The sequence below is a fragment of the Schistocerca cancellata genome, chromosome 1 (genome assembly GCF_023864275.1).
Source record: "Schistocerca cancellata isolate TAMUIC-IGC-003103 chromosome 1, iqSchCanc2.1, whole genome shotgun sequence".
Classification (NCBI taxonomy): domain Eukaryota; kingdom Metazoa; phylum Arthropoda; class Insecta; order Orthoptera; family Acrididae; genus Schistocerca; species Schistocerca cancellata.
In genome coordinates, this window is record NC_064626.1 from 673740009 (window position 1) to 673753836 (window position 13828).

At 47.1% G+C, this 13828-nt stretch overlaps 1 protein-coding gene across 1 annotated transcript in view; it reads left to right on the top strand.

Annotated features, from left to right (window-relative positions):
* The window catches only part of LOC126092881 (cadherin-89D), a 407126-nt gene that overhangs the window by 334846 nt on the left and 58452 nt on the right, over positions 1-13828 (top strand). Inside the window, exons 16-17 of the mRNA XM_049908645.1 lie at positions 7559-8025; positions 8068-8193. Coding sequence (XP_049764602.1) covers positions 7559-8025; positions 8068-8193 — 593 coding nt within the window. The remainder of the gene's footprint in view (positions 1-7558; positions 8026-8067; positions 8194-13828) is intronic.

A 13828-nucleotide genomic window follows, 5' to 3' on the forward strand; every position in this document is an offset into this window, starting at 1 on the left:
TTTCCCGGCGTATTTCCAATTTGAACAGTTCTCGGGCATCCGACCGGGGAGCGTCGTAATTTCTCCACAAAATTACGGCGCTACCCGGTCGGATACCGGAGAAATGTTCAGACTTTTGAAATTTGTTACTTACAGTTAATTAAAACTGTCCTGCTGCATGTGATGGCCCTTCTTTTGCCTCTAGCAGGTCTTCCAGCTTCTTTTTCACCTTCCTGGATGTTTGTCTTGCTTTCTTGCCCATATTAGTTGCAGACCTGTGTGCATCGGCTATCCTCATTTTATCGCAATGTTGCAGCCCCGTATCATATTTTCACCAGGATTAATTCCCAGCTATTTCAGTACCCGACACTTTCCAGTATTACCACAATTGAATGTAATGACAGCATAATGGACTCCTAGTTTCAATGTATGCATGCCTGCAAACACAGTTTTAGGAGGGCGGTTCCAAATTATGCTGTTGAAACATTCATTTGGGCTCTGTGTCTGCCCATGCAGACATTTCCTTAGAAGGTCAGGATGAGCCAAGTCTCTGAAAATAGGTTTAATTGCTGTAATAACAGCAGCAGGAAGAGAACGCTGGTGAGAATAAGATTCTCCAGTTGCCTGAGCCCTATTGTATTTGCACCACGAATTTTCTCCTGATGGACACAATCCATGACATGGCTTATCATCAGTAGAGGACTTATGGAAGAATATGGCCCAAACATCTCTCTTCATTGCCTCCAGAATTTCTTTATTTCTGCTAATTGCCTGCCCATAGTATACCTGCAAGTTTTCTAATTCAGTTTTAGTTAACCGACCTGTCTGGTCAACAATTTTCCCTCTTCTAATTTTTTTCCTCTGATATCAACAGTTAGTTTTCTCAGCCTTGTTCCCAAACGTTTTTGAACATGTCCTACACATTCCATTTTGCTAATAATGGCATCTCGATATGCCTTAGAGTTCACCACATTGTTGTATGCCTTACTGTCACCGTCTCCCAAATATTTGGTGTACCGTACACCTCTTATTTCTATGGAGCGATGAAATATTTGTTGTACTCCATGAACTTCTATACCACCACTTGTTCCTCTAAAATTAGCCACACAGTTGTGTCCATTATGTTCATTGACTTTACAACATTTCAATATTTACAAATTATCTCCACATCTAACACTTTACCGGTATCTACACTCGTGGCAGTCACTACTCCATTCAGAGATGTATGTCCTCTTTTCTGCCAACTTCCATCACGTCCAACTGCAATATCCGAACATCCATCATTTTCTTCCACTGCTTCCCTATCAGCCAGTTTCATGCTTTCCTCACTGACCTCACATACAGCTCTCTCTAAAAAAATGGTTCAAATGGCTCTGAGCACTATGCGACTTAACTGCTGAGGTCATCAGTCGCCTAGAACTTAGAACTAATTAAACCTAACTAACCTAAGGACATCACACACATCCATGCCCGAGGCAGGATTCCAATCTGCGACCGTAGCGGTCACTCGGCTCCAGACTCTAGCGACTAGAGCCGCACGGCTACTCTGGCCGGCCAGCTCTCTCTAATATTGCAGTCAGTTTTTCAAATTTATTTGGCGGTTGATGTAAGTTAATCACTGAACAAAATGTTTCCCTACAGCCATGCCCTTGCCAGTGGATCGTAAGGCATAAACTAATTTAGTGTTGATTCCATAAGGGCCACTTGCATCTGGTTTTCAAGAACTCATAAATGAAATCACAGCTAAGCATTTAGTGCAAATTAAATCCAAACACCCTGTGACTCACCATACTGTCTACATTGTACAAATTTAGAAATTACATCTGATAATATTCTCAAATTTATGATAATGTTACTGCACCTCTTGTCATTTACAGTAAATTCGTTGTAACTCTCTTGAAATGGTGAGAGCTTCTTTGATGGTTCACTTGTTGAAGAATTACAATTAGAAACCCTTGTGCCAGGCGACATAACGTCTTGTCCATAAAGCTTTAAACTTGTTTACTCTAAATTGTTGTTTCTTGAAAATGCCTTTACGTTTAGGTCATCTTCAATAAACACAACAAAACACACGTAAACAAGCACTGCAAAGGTAAGTGTAACAAATGCTCGCAATCACACTTGAACAAAACTAACCGCGTGTTTGAAAGCGCGTTGTTTGCAAAGAGCAGAAGCAAAAGAATACCCACCGTTGCATTCCAAGGATAGCGAACACACTCGGGAGTAAAAGAAAATCCTAACGTGCAATGTAGGGGATATAAAGATCTAAAATATATGCAGAAAAGTGGGTGACAGAAAAGTGGGCGTGGCACATAAACACACGTGATAGGAAAATGCTCTTTAAATGCTCGAAAAAAAAATTTCAGCAAAATCCTTTTCAGAGTATTTAAATAAAACCTTAAGCTATCGAAATACGATGAAAACCGAAAATCGATTTTTTTCTACGTGAACCATGGTGTGGCCCCCTTAAGGTAAATAAAGTATATAATTAATGTACGAAATTTATAAGGACTGCTTCATAATTGTAGCCATTCCCTATTTTGTTTCACAGTAGTTATTACAAATTCGTTTCTGACGCTCAGACTGCAAGCGCATTTCGTCATCTCGTACCAATTCAACAGCTCTAACCCACCCATTATCTGCTTCCAGACCAAGTGTTACAGTAGGTGCCTACCGGTATGACTACCTGCTGCTCCTTAATACAGCCCGGTTTGCGTCCTGTGTCAATAACGCTTTATGACGCATATCTAAATTTAATATTACTTGCAGTAAAATGCACAAAATGCACGGCTTGCTGTAGTGGGAATCGTCACAACTTTCAATCATAACAGTAATAATCAAGAATCATTACTACAAAAACGTATATTTGCGATTATTAGTTACGTGCACTAATCGCTGATAAGGAAGGCTTACGTCTTACTGCTACATACACTCCTGGAAATGGAAAAAAGAACACATTGACACCGGTGTGTCAGACCCACCATACTTGCTCCGGACGCTGCGAGAGGGCTGTACAAGCAATGATCACACGCACGGCACAGCGGACACACCAGGAACCGCGGTGTTGGCCGTCGAATGGCGCTAGCTGCGCAGCATTTGTGCACCGCCGCCGTCAGTGTCAGCCAGTTTGCCGTGGCATACGTAGCTCCATCGCAGTCTTTAACACTGGTAGCATGCCGCGACAGCGTGGACGTGAACCGTATGTGCAGTTGACGGACTTTGAGCGAGGGCACGTGCCCGTCGACCTGGGACCGGACCGCAGCGACGCACGGATGCACGCCAAGACCGTAGGATCCTACGCAGTGCCGTAGGGGACCGCACCGCCACTTCCCAGCAAATTAGGGACACTGTTGCTCCTGGGGTATCGGCGAGGACCATTCGCAACCGTCTCCATGAAGCTGGGCTACGGTCCCGCACACCGTTAGGCCGTCTTCCGCTCACGCCCCAACATCGTGCAGCCCGCCTCCAGTGGTGTCGCGACAGGCGTGAATGGAGGGACGAATGGAGACGTGTCGTCTTCAGCGATGAGAGTCGCTTCTGCCTTGGTGTCAATGATGGTCGTATGCGTGTTTGGCGCCGTGCAGGTGAGCGCCACAATCAGGACTGCATACGACCGAGGCACACAGGGCCAACACACGGCATCTTGGTGTGGGGAGCGATCTCCTACACTGGCCGTACACCACTGGTGATCGTCGGGGGACACTGAATAGTGCACGGTACATCCAAACCGTCATCGAACCCATCGTTCTACCATTCCTAGACCGGCAAGGGAACTTGCTGTTCCAACAGGACAATGCACTTCCGCATGTATCCCGTGCCACCCAACGTGCTCTAGAAGGTGTAAGTCAACTACCCTGGCCAGCAAGATCTCCGGATCTGTCCCCCATTGAGCATGTTTGGGACTGGATGAAGCGTCGTCTCACGCGGTCTGCACGTCCAGCACGAACGCTGGTCCAACTGAGGCGCCAGGTGGAAATGGCATGGCAAGCCGTTCCACAGGACTACATCCAGCATCTCTACGATCGTCTCCATGGGAGAATAGCAGCCTGCATTGCTGCGAAAGGTGGATATACACTGTACTAGTGCCGACATTGTGCATGCTCTGTTGCCTGTGTCTATGTGCCTGTGGTTCTGTCAGTGTGATCATGTGATGTATCTGACCCCAGGAATGTGTCAATAAAGTTTCCCCTTCCTGGGACAATGAATTCACGGTGTTCTTATTTCAATTTCCAGGAGTGTATAACCTGAGGCATATTAGTTTTTTCGCTTCAAACAACGTTTGACTCCTTAAAGAGATTCGAAACCTCTTTCCACCGTCATGAATAGTGCCTAGAGGTTCTTGAAGTAAAGAGCAAATTCTTTAATGACAAATATACTCATACTAATTTTTTTAACTGAACTACGGTATTCTTTCGCACGTGAATGGAAGGTATGTATGAGACAATATTCATGATAGCAATTGTTTTATAGATACGACAAGATGTTATCGAATAAAAATATGGTAAATATGGCGATTTTCGCGTTTGAATAGCGCGGCACCTGGATGTTTACCCCACTCTGCGTAGGAAGTTGGGACACAGAGGTAAGCTATATTACGCCAGTCTGTATACTTCACCTCCGACAGCGTCAAAAATGAAAACATATTCCATCATCGGAAACAATTTGTGTACAGATGGGCACGCGTCTGTAGACGATGCAGTGCTCAAGTGGATGACTTTCCATGTCAACTGAGGAGCTCCACTGTGGGATGAAGATGCGTATACAACACGTCAGATCAACAGAACAAAATCATTGCCCCAATCAAAATCAAAATTGGATAATCACCCCTTCCAACAAGGATCCTGAGAAATTCGGAAAAGATGTGTTACAGTGTAACGTACCGTACTAGCCACCTTTAATGATAACGCCATGCAGACACTTCACTGCAACGCAGTGACGGATTTGAAAGGCTTGTTAGTCTGTAGATGTATCAACAAATGCAGTTTTCACTCTGGACAATAGTTATATTTACATTTATATGATAGAGCTAATAACTTAAATGCTCTTTATATTACTGTAATATTAATATTGATCTCACGCACTATTCAGTCTGTCAGCAAGCAGTGTAGTGTTAAAGAACTGCATATTTAATTGTAAGCAGAGGAATTCATATTCTCATGTAAAGTCTTCTCGGTGTTTAGACAACTTCATATCGGAGATAAAACTCGGGCTTTACAAGATTTTTACCACCTTCCTCGTCAGGAGACGATTTCGGTACATTTTCCGAATACTCTTCCAATGACTCTCACCGTGGCACCTATCTTTCCTACATTTAATTTTATGTAATCTTTCCACATTGCGTCGCTCCAGACAGTTTTCTTCTAGGTATTTTACGGCTGTTGCTGTTTCTAGCGATTTTTTGCCAGGAGCGTAATCGGACAGTAATGGATATCTTTGTATATTTATGTGCAATACATTACATTTACTTACTTTCAAGGTCAACTGTCAGTCCCTTCACCAAACATCACACGTCTGTATATCTTCCTGCATTTCGCTAAAGTCTTCTGCCGCTGGAACCTTCCTATAAACCGCAGCATCGTCTTAAAAGCCTCACGAGGCTTCGGACGTTATCCACTAGATCATTTACGTATACCGTCAACAGTAATGACTATCGATATAGTTCCATTAAGAACAACGTGTTAGCCCGCATCTCGTGGTCGTGCGGTAGCGTTCTCGCTTCCCACGCCGGGTTCCCGGGTTCGATTCCCGGCGGGGTCAGGGATTTTCTCTGCCTCGTGATGGCTGGGTGTTGTGTGCTGTCCTTAGGTTAGTTAGGTTTAAGTAGTTCTAAGTTCTAGGGGACTGATGACCATAGATGTTAAGTCCCATAGTGCTCAGAGCCATTTGAACCATTTTTGAACAACGTGTTAAGCTCTAATTGCTGGGAAGCTATGACCCTAGTCGGAAAACTGTTTGGACACTCGGTAGACTTGTATTTCGTTCACTAATCGACAATGCGGAATTGAGTACTTTTCTGAAATCGACCTGGTCGCCGTCGTCTACACCACTCTGGATTTCATCGACCGGCGGAGCGAGCCGAGTTTTACGAGTCTTCTGCCGCAAGTCTCTAGAGGAACGGAAGTTTCTAAATGATTGGAAAAGAGCACAGGTAGCTCCAGTTTTCAAGAAGGGTCGTCGAGCAGGTGCGCAAAACGATAGGCCTATATCTCTGACATCGATCTGTTGTAGAATTTAGAACATGTTTTTTGCTCGCGTATCATGTCATTTCTGGAAACCCAGAATCTACTCTGTGGGAATCAACATGGATTCCGGAAACAGCGATCGTGTGAGACCCAACTCGCTTTATTTGTTCATGAGACCCAGAAAATATTAGATACAGGCTCCCAGGTAGATGTCATTTTCCTTGACTTCCGGAAGGCGTTCGATACAGTTCCGCACTGTCGCCTGATAAACAAAGTAAGAGCGTACGGAATATCAGACCAGCTGTGTGGCTGGATTGAAGAGTTTTTAGCAGACAGAACACAGCATGTTGTTCTCAAGGGAGAGACGTCTACAGACGTTAAAGTAACCTCTGGCGTGCCACAGGGGAGTGTTATGGGACCATTGCTTTTCACAATATATATAAATGACCTAGTAGATAATGTCGGAAGTTCCATGCGGCTTTTCGCGGATGATGCTGTAGTATACAGAGAAGTTGCAGCATTAGAAAATTGCAGCGAAATGCAGGAAGATCTGCAGCGGATAGGCACTTGGTGCAGGGAGTGGCAACTGACCCTTAACATAGACAAACGTAATGTATTGTGAATACATAGAAAGAAGGATCCTTTACTGTATAATTATATGATAGCAGAACAAACACTGGTAGCAGTTACTTCTGTAACGTATCTGGGAGTATGCGTACGGAACAATTTGACGTGGAATGATCATATAAAATTGGTAAGGCCGGTGCCAGGTTGAGATTCATTGGGAGAGTTCTTAGAAAATGTAGTCCATCAACAAAGTAGGTGGCTTACAAAACACACATTCGACCTATACTTGAGAATTGCTCATCAGTGTGGCGTCCGTACCAGGTCAGGTTGACAGAGGAGATAGAGAAGATTCAAAGAAGAGCGGCGCATTTCGTCACAGGGTTATTTGGTAAGCGTGATAGCGTTACGGAGATGTTTAGCAAATTCAAGTGGCAGACTCTGCAAGAGAGGCGCTCTGCATCGTGGTGTAGCTTGCAGTGCAGGTTTCGAGAGGGTGCGTTTCTGGATGAGGAATCGAATATAATGCTTGCCCCTACTTATACCTCCCGAGGAGATCACGAATGTAAAATTAGAGAGATTCGAGCGCGCACGGAGGCTTTGCGGCAGTCGTTCTTCCCGCGAACCATACGCGACTGGAACAGGAGAGGGAGGTAATGACAGTGGCACGTAAAGTGCCCTCCGCCACAAACCGTTGGGTGGCTTGCGGAGTATAAATGTAGATGTTACGAGACGTCTGCGGAATGCAAACATCTCAACTTTTGTCCGTCTGCCCTTCTCGGTAGCGGGAACGAGTTGCACTTTTCTTAATGCGCTGTCCTTTTGTCGCACAGGCAACTTGAGTTCCGAAGCGAAGCTGACGGTGAGCGTGACGGACGTGAACGACAACGCGCCGCGCTTCGTGCAGCTGGTGGTGCTGCACGGGGAGCCGCGCCGCAGCGAGGTGCGCAACGTGAGCGGGTCGGCGCGGGCGCCGCTCGAGGTGACGGTGGAGGAGACGGCGCCGCCGTCGGCGCCGCTGCTGCGGCTGGTCGCCACTGACCGCGACGCGGGCGACAACGCCAGCGTGTCGTACAGCCTGGCGGCAGAGGTGCTCACCGCCGGGCCGCGCTCGCCCTGGTCCGTGCCGCACTACCGCTCCGTCGCCGAGAGCCTCAACTCCAGCGACGCCTTCCTGGAGCTGGACGCGTCCGTGGACGGCGGCGGCTGGGCGCGCACCCAGTACCGCACCAGCAGGGACGACAGTCGCGCGCGCTGGACCGTCACGCGCTTCGTGGGCGACGGCGACGGCGACGTGGACGCCGACGACGCCTGGCTGACGGCGTCGCGGCGCCGCACAGAGTGGGCGCAGCCGCCCGCCTCGGCGCCGGCGGACAACGCCACCGGCTACTTCTTCGCCGTGCACCGCACCAGGGGCGAGATTCGGCCTCTGCGTCGCCTGCCGGCCGAGAGCACGTTCCTCCTCCAGGTCAGAACACCAAAGTCGCCACTGAGTGCTCCTGTCCCGGACGATTCGAATTGGTTTGCGCTTCATACAATTCTCTACTTGTTTCTGTCAAATATCTGTTCCTTTATACCTTCCACCCTCCGTGTCCTGAATGGTACCTCCTTGGAGCGGACCGAGTGGTCCTTCTCCGCCTCTATCGCACCTTAGTGCTCTCGAAATCGGGCTATGGAAGCATAGTTTACTGCTCTGCTCGGCCGCCTATTCTTCGGCGTCTCGACTCTATCCACCACCGTGGATTACTTTTAGTGTCAGGAGCTTTTTACACCAGCCCTGTGGAAAGCCTTTATGCTGAGACTGCTGAACCTCCGCTGTCCAGTCGGCGAGCTGTCCTTCTGAGACGTTATGCTAGCCATCTGTCTTCCATGCCTGCAAATCCGGCCCATGACATTTTTTTTGACGCCTCCTTGGATTTAGGGTATGCAGGCCGCTCATCCTCCCTGCTACCACCGGGAGTCCGCTTCCGTCAACTGTTCCATTCTCTTTCCTTCCACTTTCCTAAAACTTTCTTGACAACTTGGGGTACAGCACCGTCTTGGCTCCGTCCCCGGACCTGCCTGCTTCGTGACCTTTGTCAGTTTCCCAAGGATGATACCCCTTCACTTCTTTATCGTCGGGCATTTGCTGCTCTATGTGCACAAATGAAGGAAGCCACATTTATTTACAGTGATGGCTCAAAAACATCGTTTGGGGTAGGAATTGCCTATATTGTTGACTACACCCCAACTCGATTTCGGCTTCCAAACTAGTGTTCGGTTTATACTGCGGAGCTTTACGCTGTTCTCCAGGCTGTCCAATACATCCGCCGCCATCAGCAGATACAGTATGTTATCTGTTCAGATTCTCTCAGCTCTCTCCTCAGTCTCCAAGCTCTCTACCCTGTCCACCCTCTGGTCTACCGGATTCAGGACTGCCTACGCTTGCTCCACTTGGGGGGGCGTCTCTGTGGCGTTCCTCTGGATCCCAGGACACGTTGGTATCTGTGGAAATGAGGCGGCCGCTATAGCGGCCAAGGCTTCGGTCTCTCTTCTTCGGCCAGCTATTCGCACGATTCCCTTCGCCGATCTACGGAGTGTTTTATGTAGTCGTGTTGTTCTTTTATGGCACGCACATTGGTCGACACTTCGCCATAATAAATTGCGGGACGTGAAGGCTCTTCCCTGTGCCTGGACCCCTTCCTCCCGAACGCGTAGTCGGGAGGAGGTAATTTTAACTAGACTCCGGATAGGGCACTGTCTTTTTAGCCATGGACATCTTTTAAGTGGCGATCCTCCCCCACTCTGTCCCCACTGCTCTCAGCTGTGGACGGTAAGACAACTTTTACTTGAGTGCCCCTATTTTACTCCGTTACGCGCCTGTCTCCAGCTGTCGCCTGATCCATCTTCCATTTTAGCAGATGACACGCGCTCAGCCGATCGCGTTCTCGAGTTTATTAGTGCCAGTGAGATGACGTCAGTAATTTGAAGTTCTTTTTGAGGACAACCAACCCCCTTCTATTGTGGTTTTTTAAGCTTTCCTTCTGTTTTTAGTTTCTCCAATTTTTTGGGTTTCGTTCCCATTGGTGCTGGTTTCGAGTTTCGTTTTTTTTACCTTTTCCTAAGTCACAGACCGGGCGTTCATGACCGTAGCAGTTTTGCGTCCTAAGACCATAACAAAATTTAAAAAAAAACTTTATACCTTCGCACCCTCAAATTATTCGGTGTCTAGGGAAGCATGACTTTTTTTTAAAAAAATTCTTTATTAACACAATACAATACAATACAATACAATATGAAGATACAAACAACCCACCACCTTAATAATTAGTGGGTCTACATATCATACAACATAGTTCAGCACCATTATTACATTAAATTTTCTACAACTGACATATCTATGAGCAAGGTTAATCTATTTTATTAATCTATTCTATTTCTAGCTTATCTGCAGCGATTACAGTTGTGCCAGTTGTAACACCTCCGTTTTTATCCCGACCTGATCTGATCGACTAGTAGCCCAATGTTTACTATTAACATGACCGTGAACCTAATGGGGCTGGTAATCGGAATTGACTGCTACGGATGTTGTTACTTTCCAGTTCGTCCTGTTCAATACTATAATACTGAATGTATGGTAATAAGGAACACAACACAGTTTTACTAATTACGAACTTATACTCTTCTCAAAACACAAAAAGGAGACAGCCACTGCCTTCATCATACGTATCTAATTACAGCTAATCTCAGCACAGGCTTTCTTCATTTGCCATTATCGTCACACGCTAATCCACCACTGCATTCAACACTGCAATCTAAGGTTAGGCCGGCGCGGTGGACGCGAAACTAAATACCGGCACTAGTAACGTCACTGATCACTTTTATAAAGATACTTCATCACTTTCCCGGTATTTATTTATTATTTAGGGGTCTAACCACGGCGATGGTGACACCCTTCTCGGTTAAAAACCCTGTATTCCAATAACGGCCTCCACACACACACCATTCCCGCCAACCACTCTGGCGCACCTCAACACTCGTCCTCGCAACACGTCACAATCGATTGTTCGCCCTATCGACCTGTGCCGAGTGCAGAGTTATAGTAAGGGCCCACGGACCCCTTACACAGTTTATGTATAAACCTACTATTGTGGCCTGCCCACCGAGCTAAAACCCAGTGAGCGTGCCCCTGGCACTGGGTTCGCCAAGTTGGTTTTGTCGCTGCAGTCGCTACTTTGTCAATGTGGTTAGTGTTCTGTTCTACCTACTACTACTACTACTACTAACTTCTAGTACTTAAAGTAAGAGTGCAATTGTCTTTGCCTGGGAGGTGATGCACCCGCTGTGACCAGTAGCGCGGCGGATTCCGGTCGTGAGGCGACTGGCCAGTTCCGCACCCGGCGATATGGCGGATACATCTCAGTCTATTCCGGGTTTTTTGTTATCTATTTTGGTTCCTTAGAAATTCTCTCAAGATCTTCTGTGATACCTCGTCTGCCAGAATGTTAAGGACATTAAAGGTAACAGCATGCCGTATTAGGGCATAGGTGTCGTTATTCGGTAATTGTGTTCTTAAGCCATGCATCACATCATCGTATAACAAGCAGTCATAGATTATGTGCACAGGTGTACCGTCTTGAGCGCCACGGTCACACGCTGGTGTAGCTCTTTTTCCAATCTGACGTAGATATGTCCGGTATGGCCCATGTCCTGTGAGAAAGTGCAGTAATTCTCTACTTGGCTCGAAGTAGGTCATCCCAAGTCGTTCCTTAATGTTATGCAGCAGTTGGAAGACCCTTCTACCAGTTTCTTCGTTTTCCCATGATTGTTGCCACAACTTCTCCCCCTTTCTTTTAACAGCAAACTTGTCTCCTACCTGCACCCCAAGACGTACATCTCGCGAAGAGACCATGAGGATAAAATCAGAGAGATTAGAGCCCACACAGAGGCATACCGACAATCCTTCTTTCCACGAACAATACGAGACTGGAATAGAAGGGAGAACCGATAGAGGTAATCAAGGTACCCTCCGCCACACACCGTCAGGTGGCTTGCGGAATATAGATGTAGATGTAGATGTCCCTAGTCCTATCTATCTTTCCTTTGGAAACTCGGTGCCATGCTGCCTGTTCTCTTATTTTTATATCTAGTGAACATAATCCCTTCACCTCCAACAGAGCCCCCCCCCTTCCCCCCCAGGAGTTGTTCTGTATGCCCCAACTGTCGCAGAATCATGTTCCGCTGCACCCTTCTCACAGCCATGACTGGCATCACCCCCGTGAGCCCGTGTGCCCAGACCCCACACGCATATCCTACTATCCTACCTACAAGATGCTGCTATGATAAAGCTTGATCAGTGCGGGTGGCAGGTGAAATCTTTTATGTCCTATGTTAATAAGATTATTTAGAGCTTCTAGGGCTCGTTCTGTTGTGGTTTCTATGTGGGTTGTGTAGCTCCATTTTTCATCAATGATTACTCCAAGGTATCGTGCTTCGCGACGCCGGAGAACTGGTGTTCCATCTATTCTGACTGTGGGATTCCTGGTCAGATTGCCTTTTAGAAGAAGATATGTTGACTTTTGCTGTGCAACCTTCATTTTTGCTTCTTGGCACCACTCAGTTAGTATTGTTATTGCTCTTTCTACTTATGATTCTAGATCTTCTCGGCTACGGCTGCCAACCAACAGGAGGAGGTCGTCAGCGTAGGCTAGCACTTCCTCGCTGAGTTGTAGTTTGTCCAATAACGGCTCTACATTAACGTCCCAAATTAGTGGCTCCAGAACGGAGCCCTAGCCCGTGATTTGCCCAATCTGAAGATGATAGGTAGGTCTTTCAAAAATGGTTCAAATGGCTCTGAGCACTATGGGACTTGACAGTTTTGGCCATCAGTCCCCTAGAACTTAGAACTACTTAAACCTAACTAACCTAAGGACATCACACAACACCCAATCATCAGTAGGTCTTTCGTAATCCTTCTTAATGAGCTGTCATCGGAGCCTATTAATGATTTTTTCCAGTATGGCAGCTGTTTTTTGATCGTCTTTTGGAAGTAAACATCAAGCAGACCTTGCAATGCTTGCATTTCTACTACATACTGACACTGACGGAAAAGCTGTAATTTTGCAATAATGTTGTAGAGCGTCTTGGGTTGGGTTGGGTTGGGTTATTTTGGGGGAGGAAACCAGACAGCGAGGTCATTGGTCTCATCGGATTAGGGAAGGAGGTTGGCCGTGCCCTTTGAAAGGAACCATCCCAGCATTTGCCTGCAGCGATTTAGGGAAATCACGGAAAACGAGCGTCTTGGAGCTCAAGGCGTCAGTTGGAGTCCTATACGAATATATGGGCCCCGTGGGGAGGAGGTGATGTTTCAAGAGTGTGCACGTATCCGTGTAGAGGCTGCGTGGTTGAAGTGTGTTATTACTGACCAGAAAGCCACGAGTTCATCACCCTCGGCAGGGTAGCGGTCTACTGGCTGTAGGATGCCTGTTTGTTGTCCAACGGTTCGTCACGAAAATAGAATTGTTGAAACATTCATTCAGTGGTCGAGGTTTCTTGGAGAAGCCAACACCCAGAGAACATAAGCTGTACACGGTCGGCGAGAAGGTGCTATGGACAGTGAGCGACTTGCTGTCTCTGGCCGTCCGTGACTCACTTGGCCAGTGGAGTGATGATGTCAGCGACTTAGCAAGGATGCTGACTCCAGCAGCGGGTGGCAGTCCGTGACGACGCCTACACAGGCGAGAGACGGTCACACGACTGAGGACAGGGCGCGCCGAAGCATGCCGAATCACGTCGTGGACACAGCATGGAGACGGTGGCTCTCAGCAACGGCTCCCACCTGCGCAATCGTAGGTGGACAGCAGGCAGTCTACCTGCACAGGGGCGCACAATAAGTAATGCAACTCTGTTTTTTCTGCAACTAGATTGGTTTTATTCACGATTCCAATACTCTATATCATTCCCACTCTTTTGGCTACAAAATCCTATTTTTCAACATAATCTCCGTTCAATGAGACGGCCTTACGCCACCGTACTAGGGGGGCCTGTATGCCCTCATGGTACCACTCTACTGGTCAACATCGCAGCCAAAGTCTTGCTGCTTCAATAACCTCCCCATCATCCAC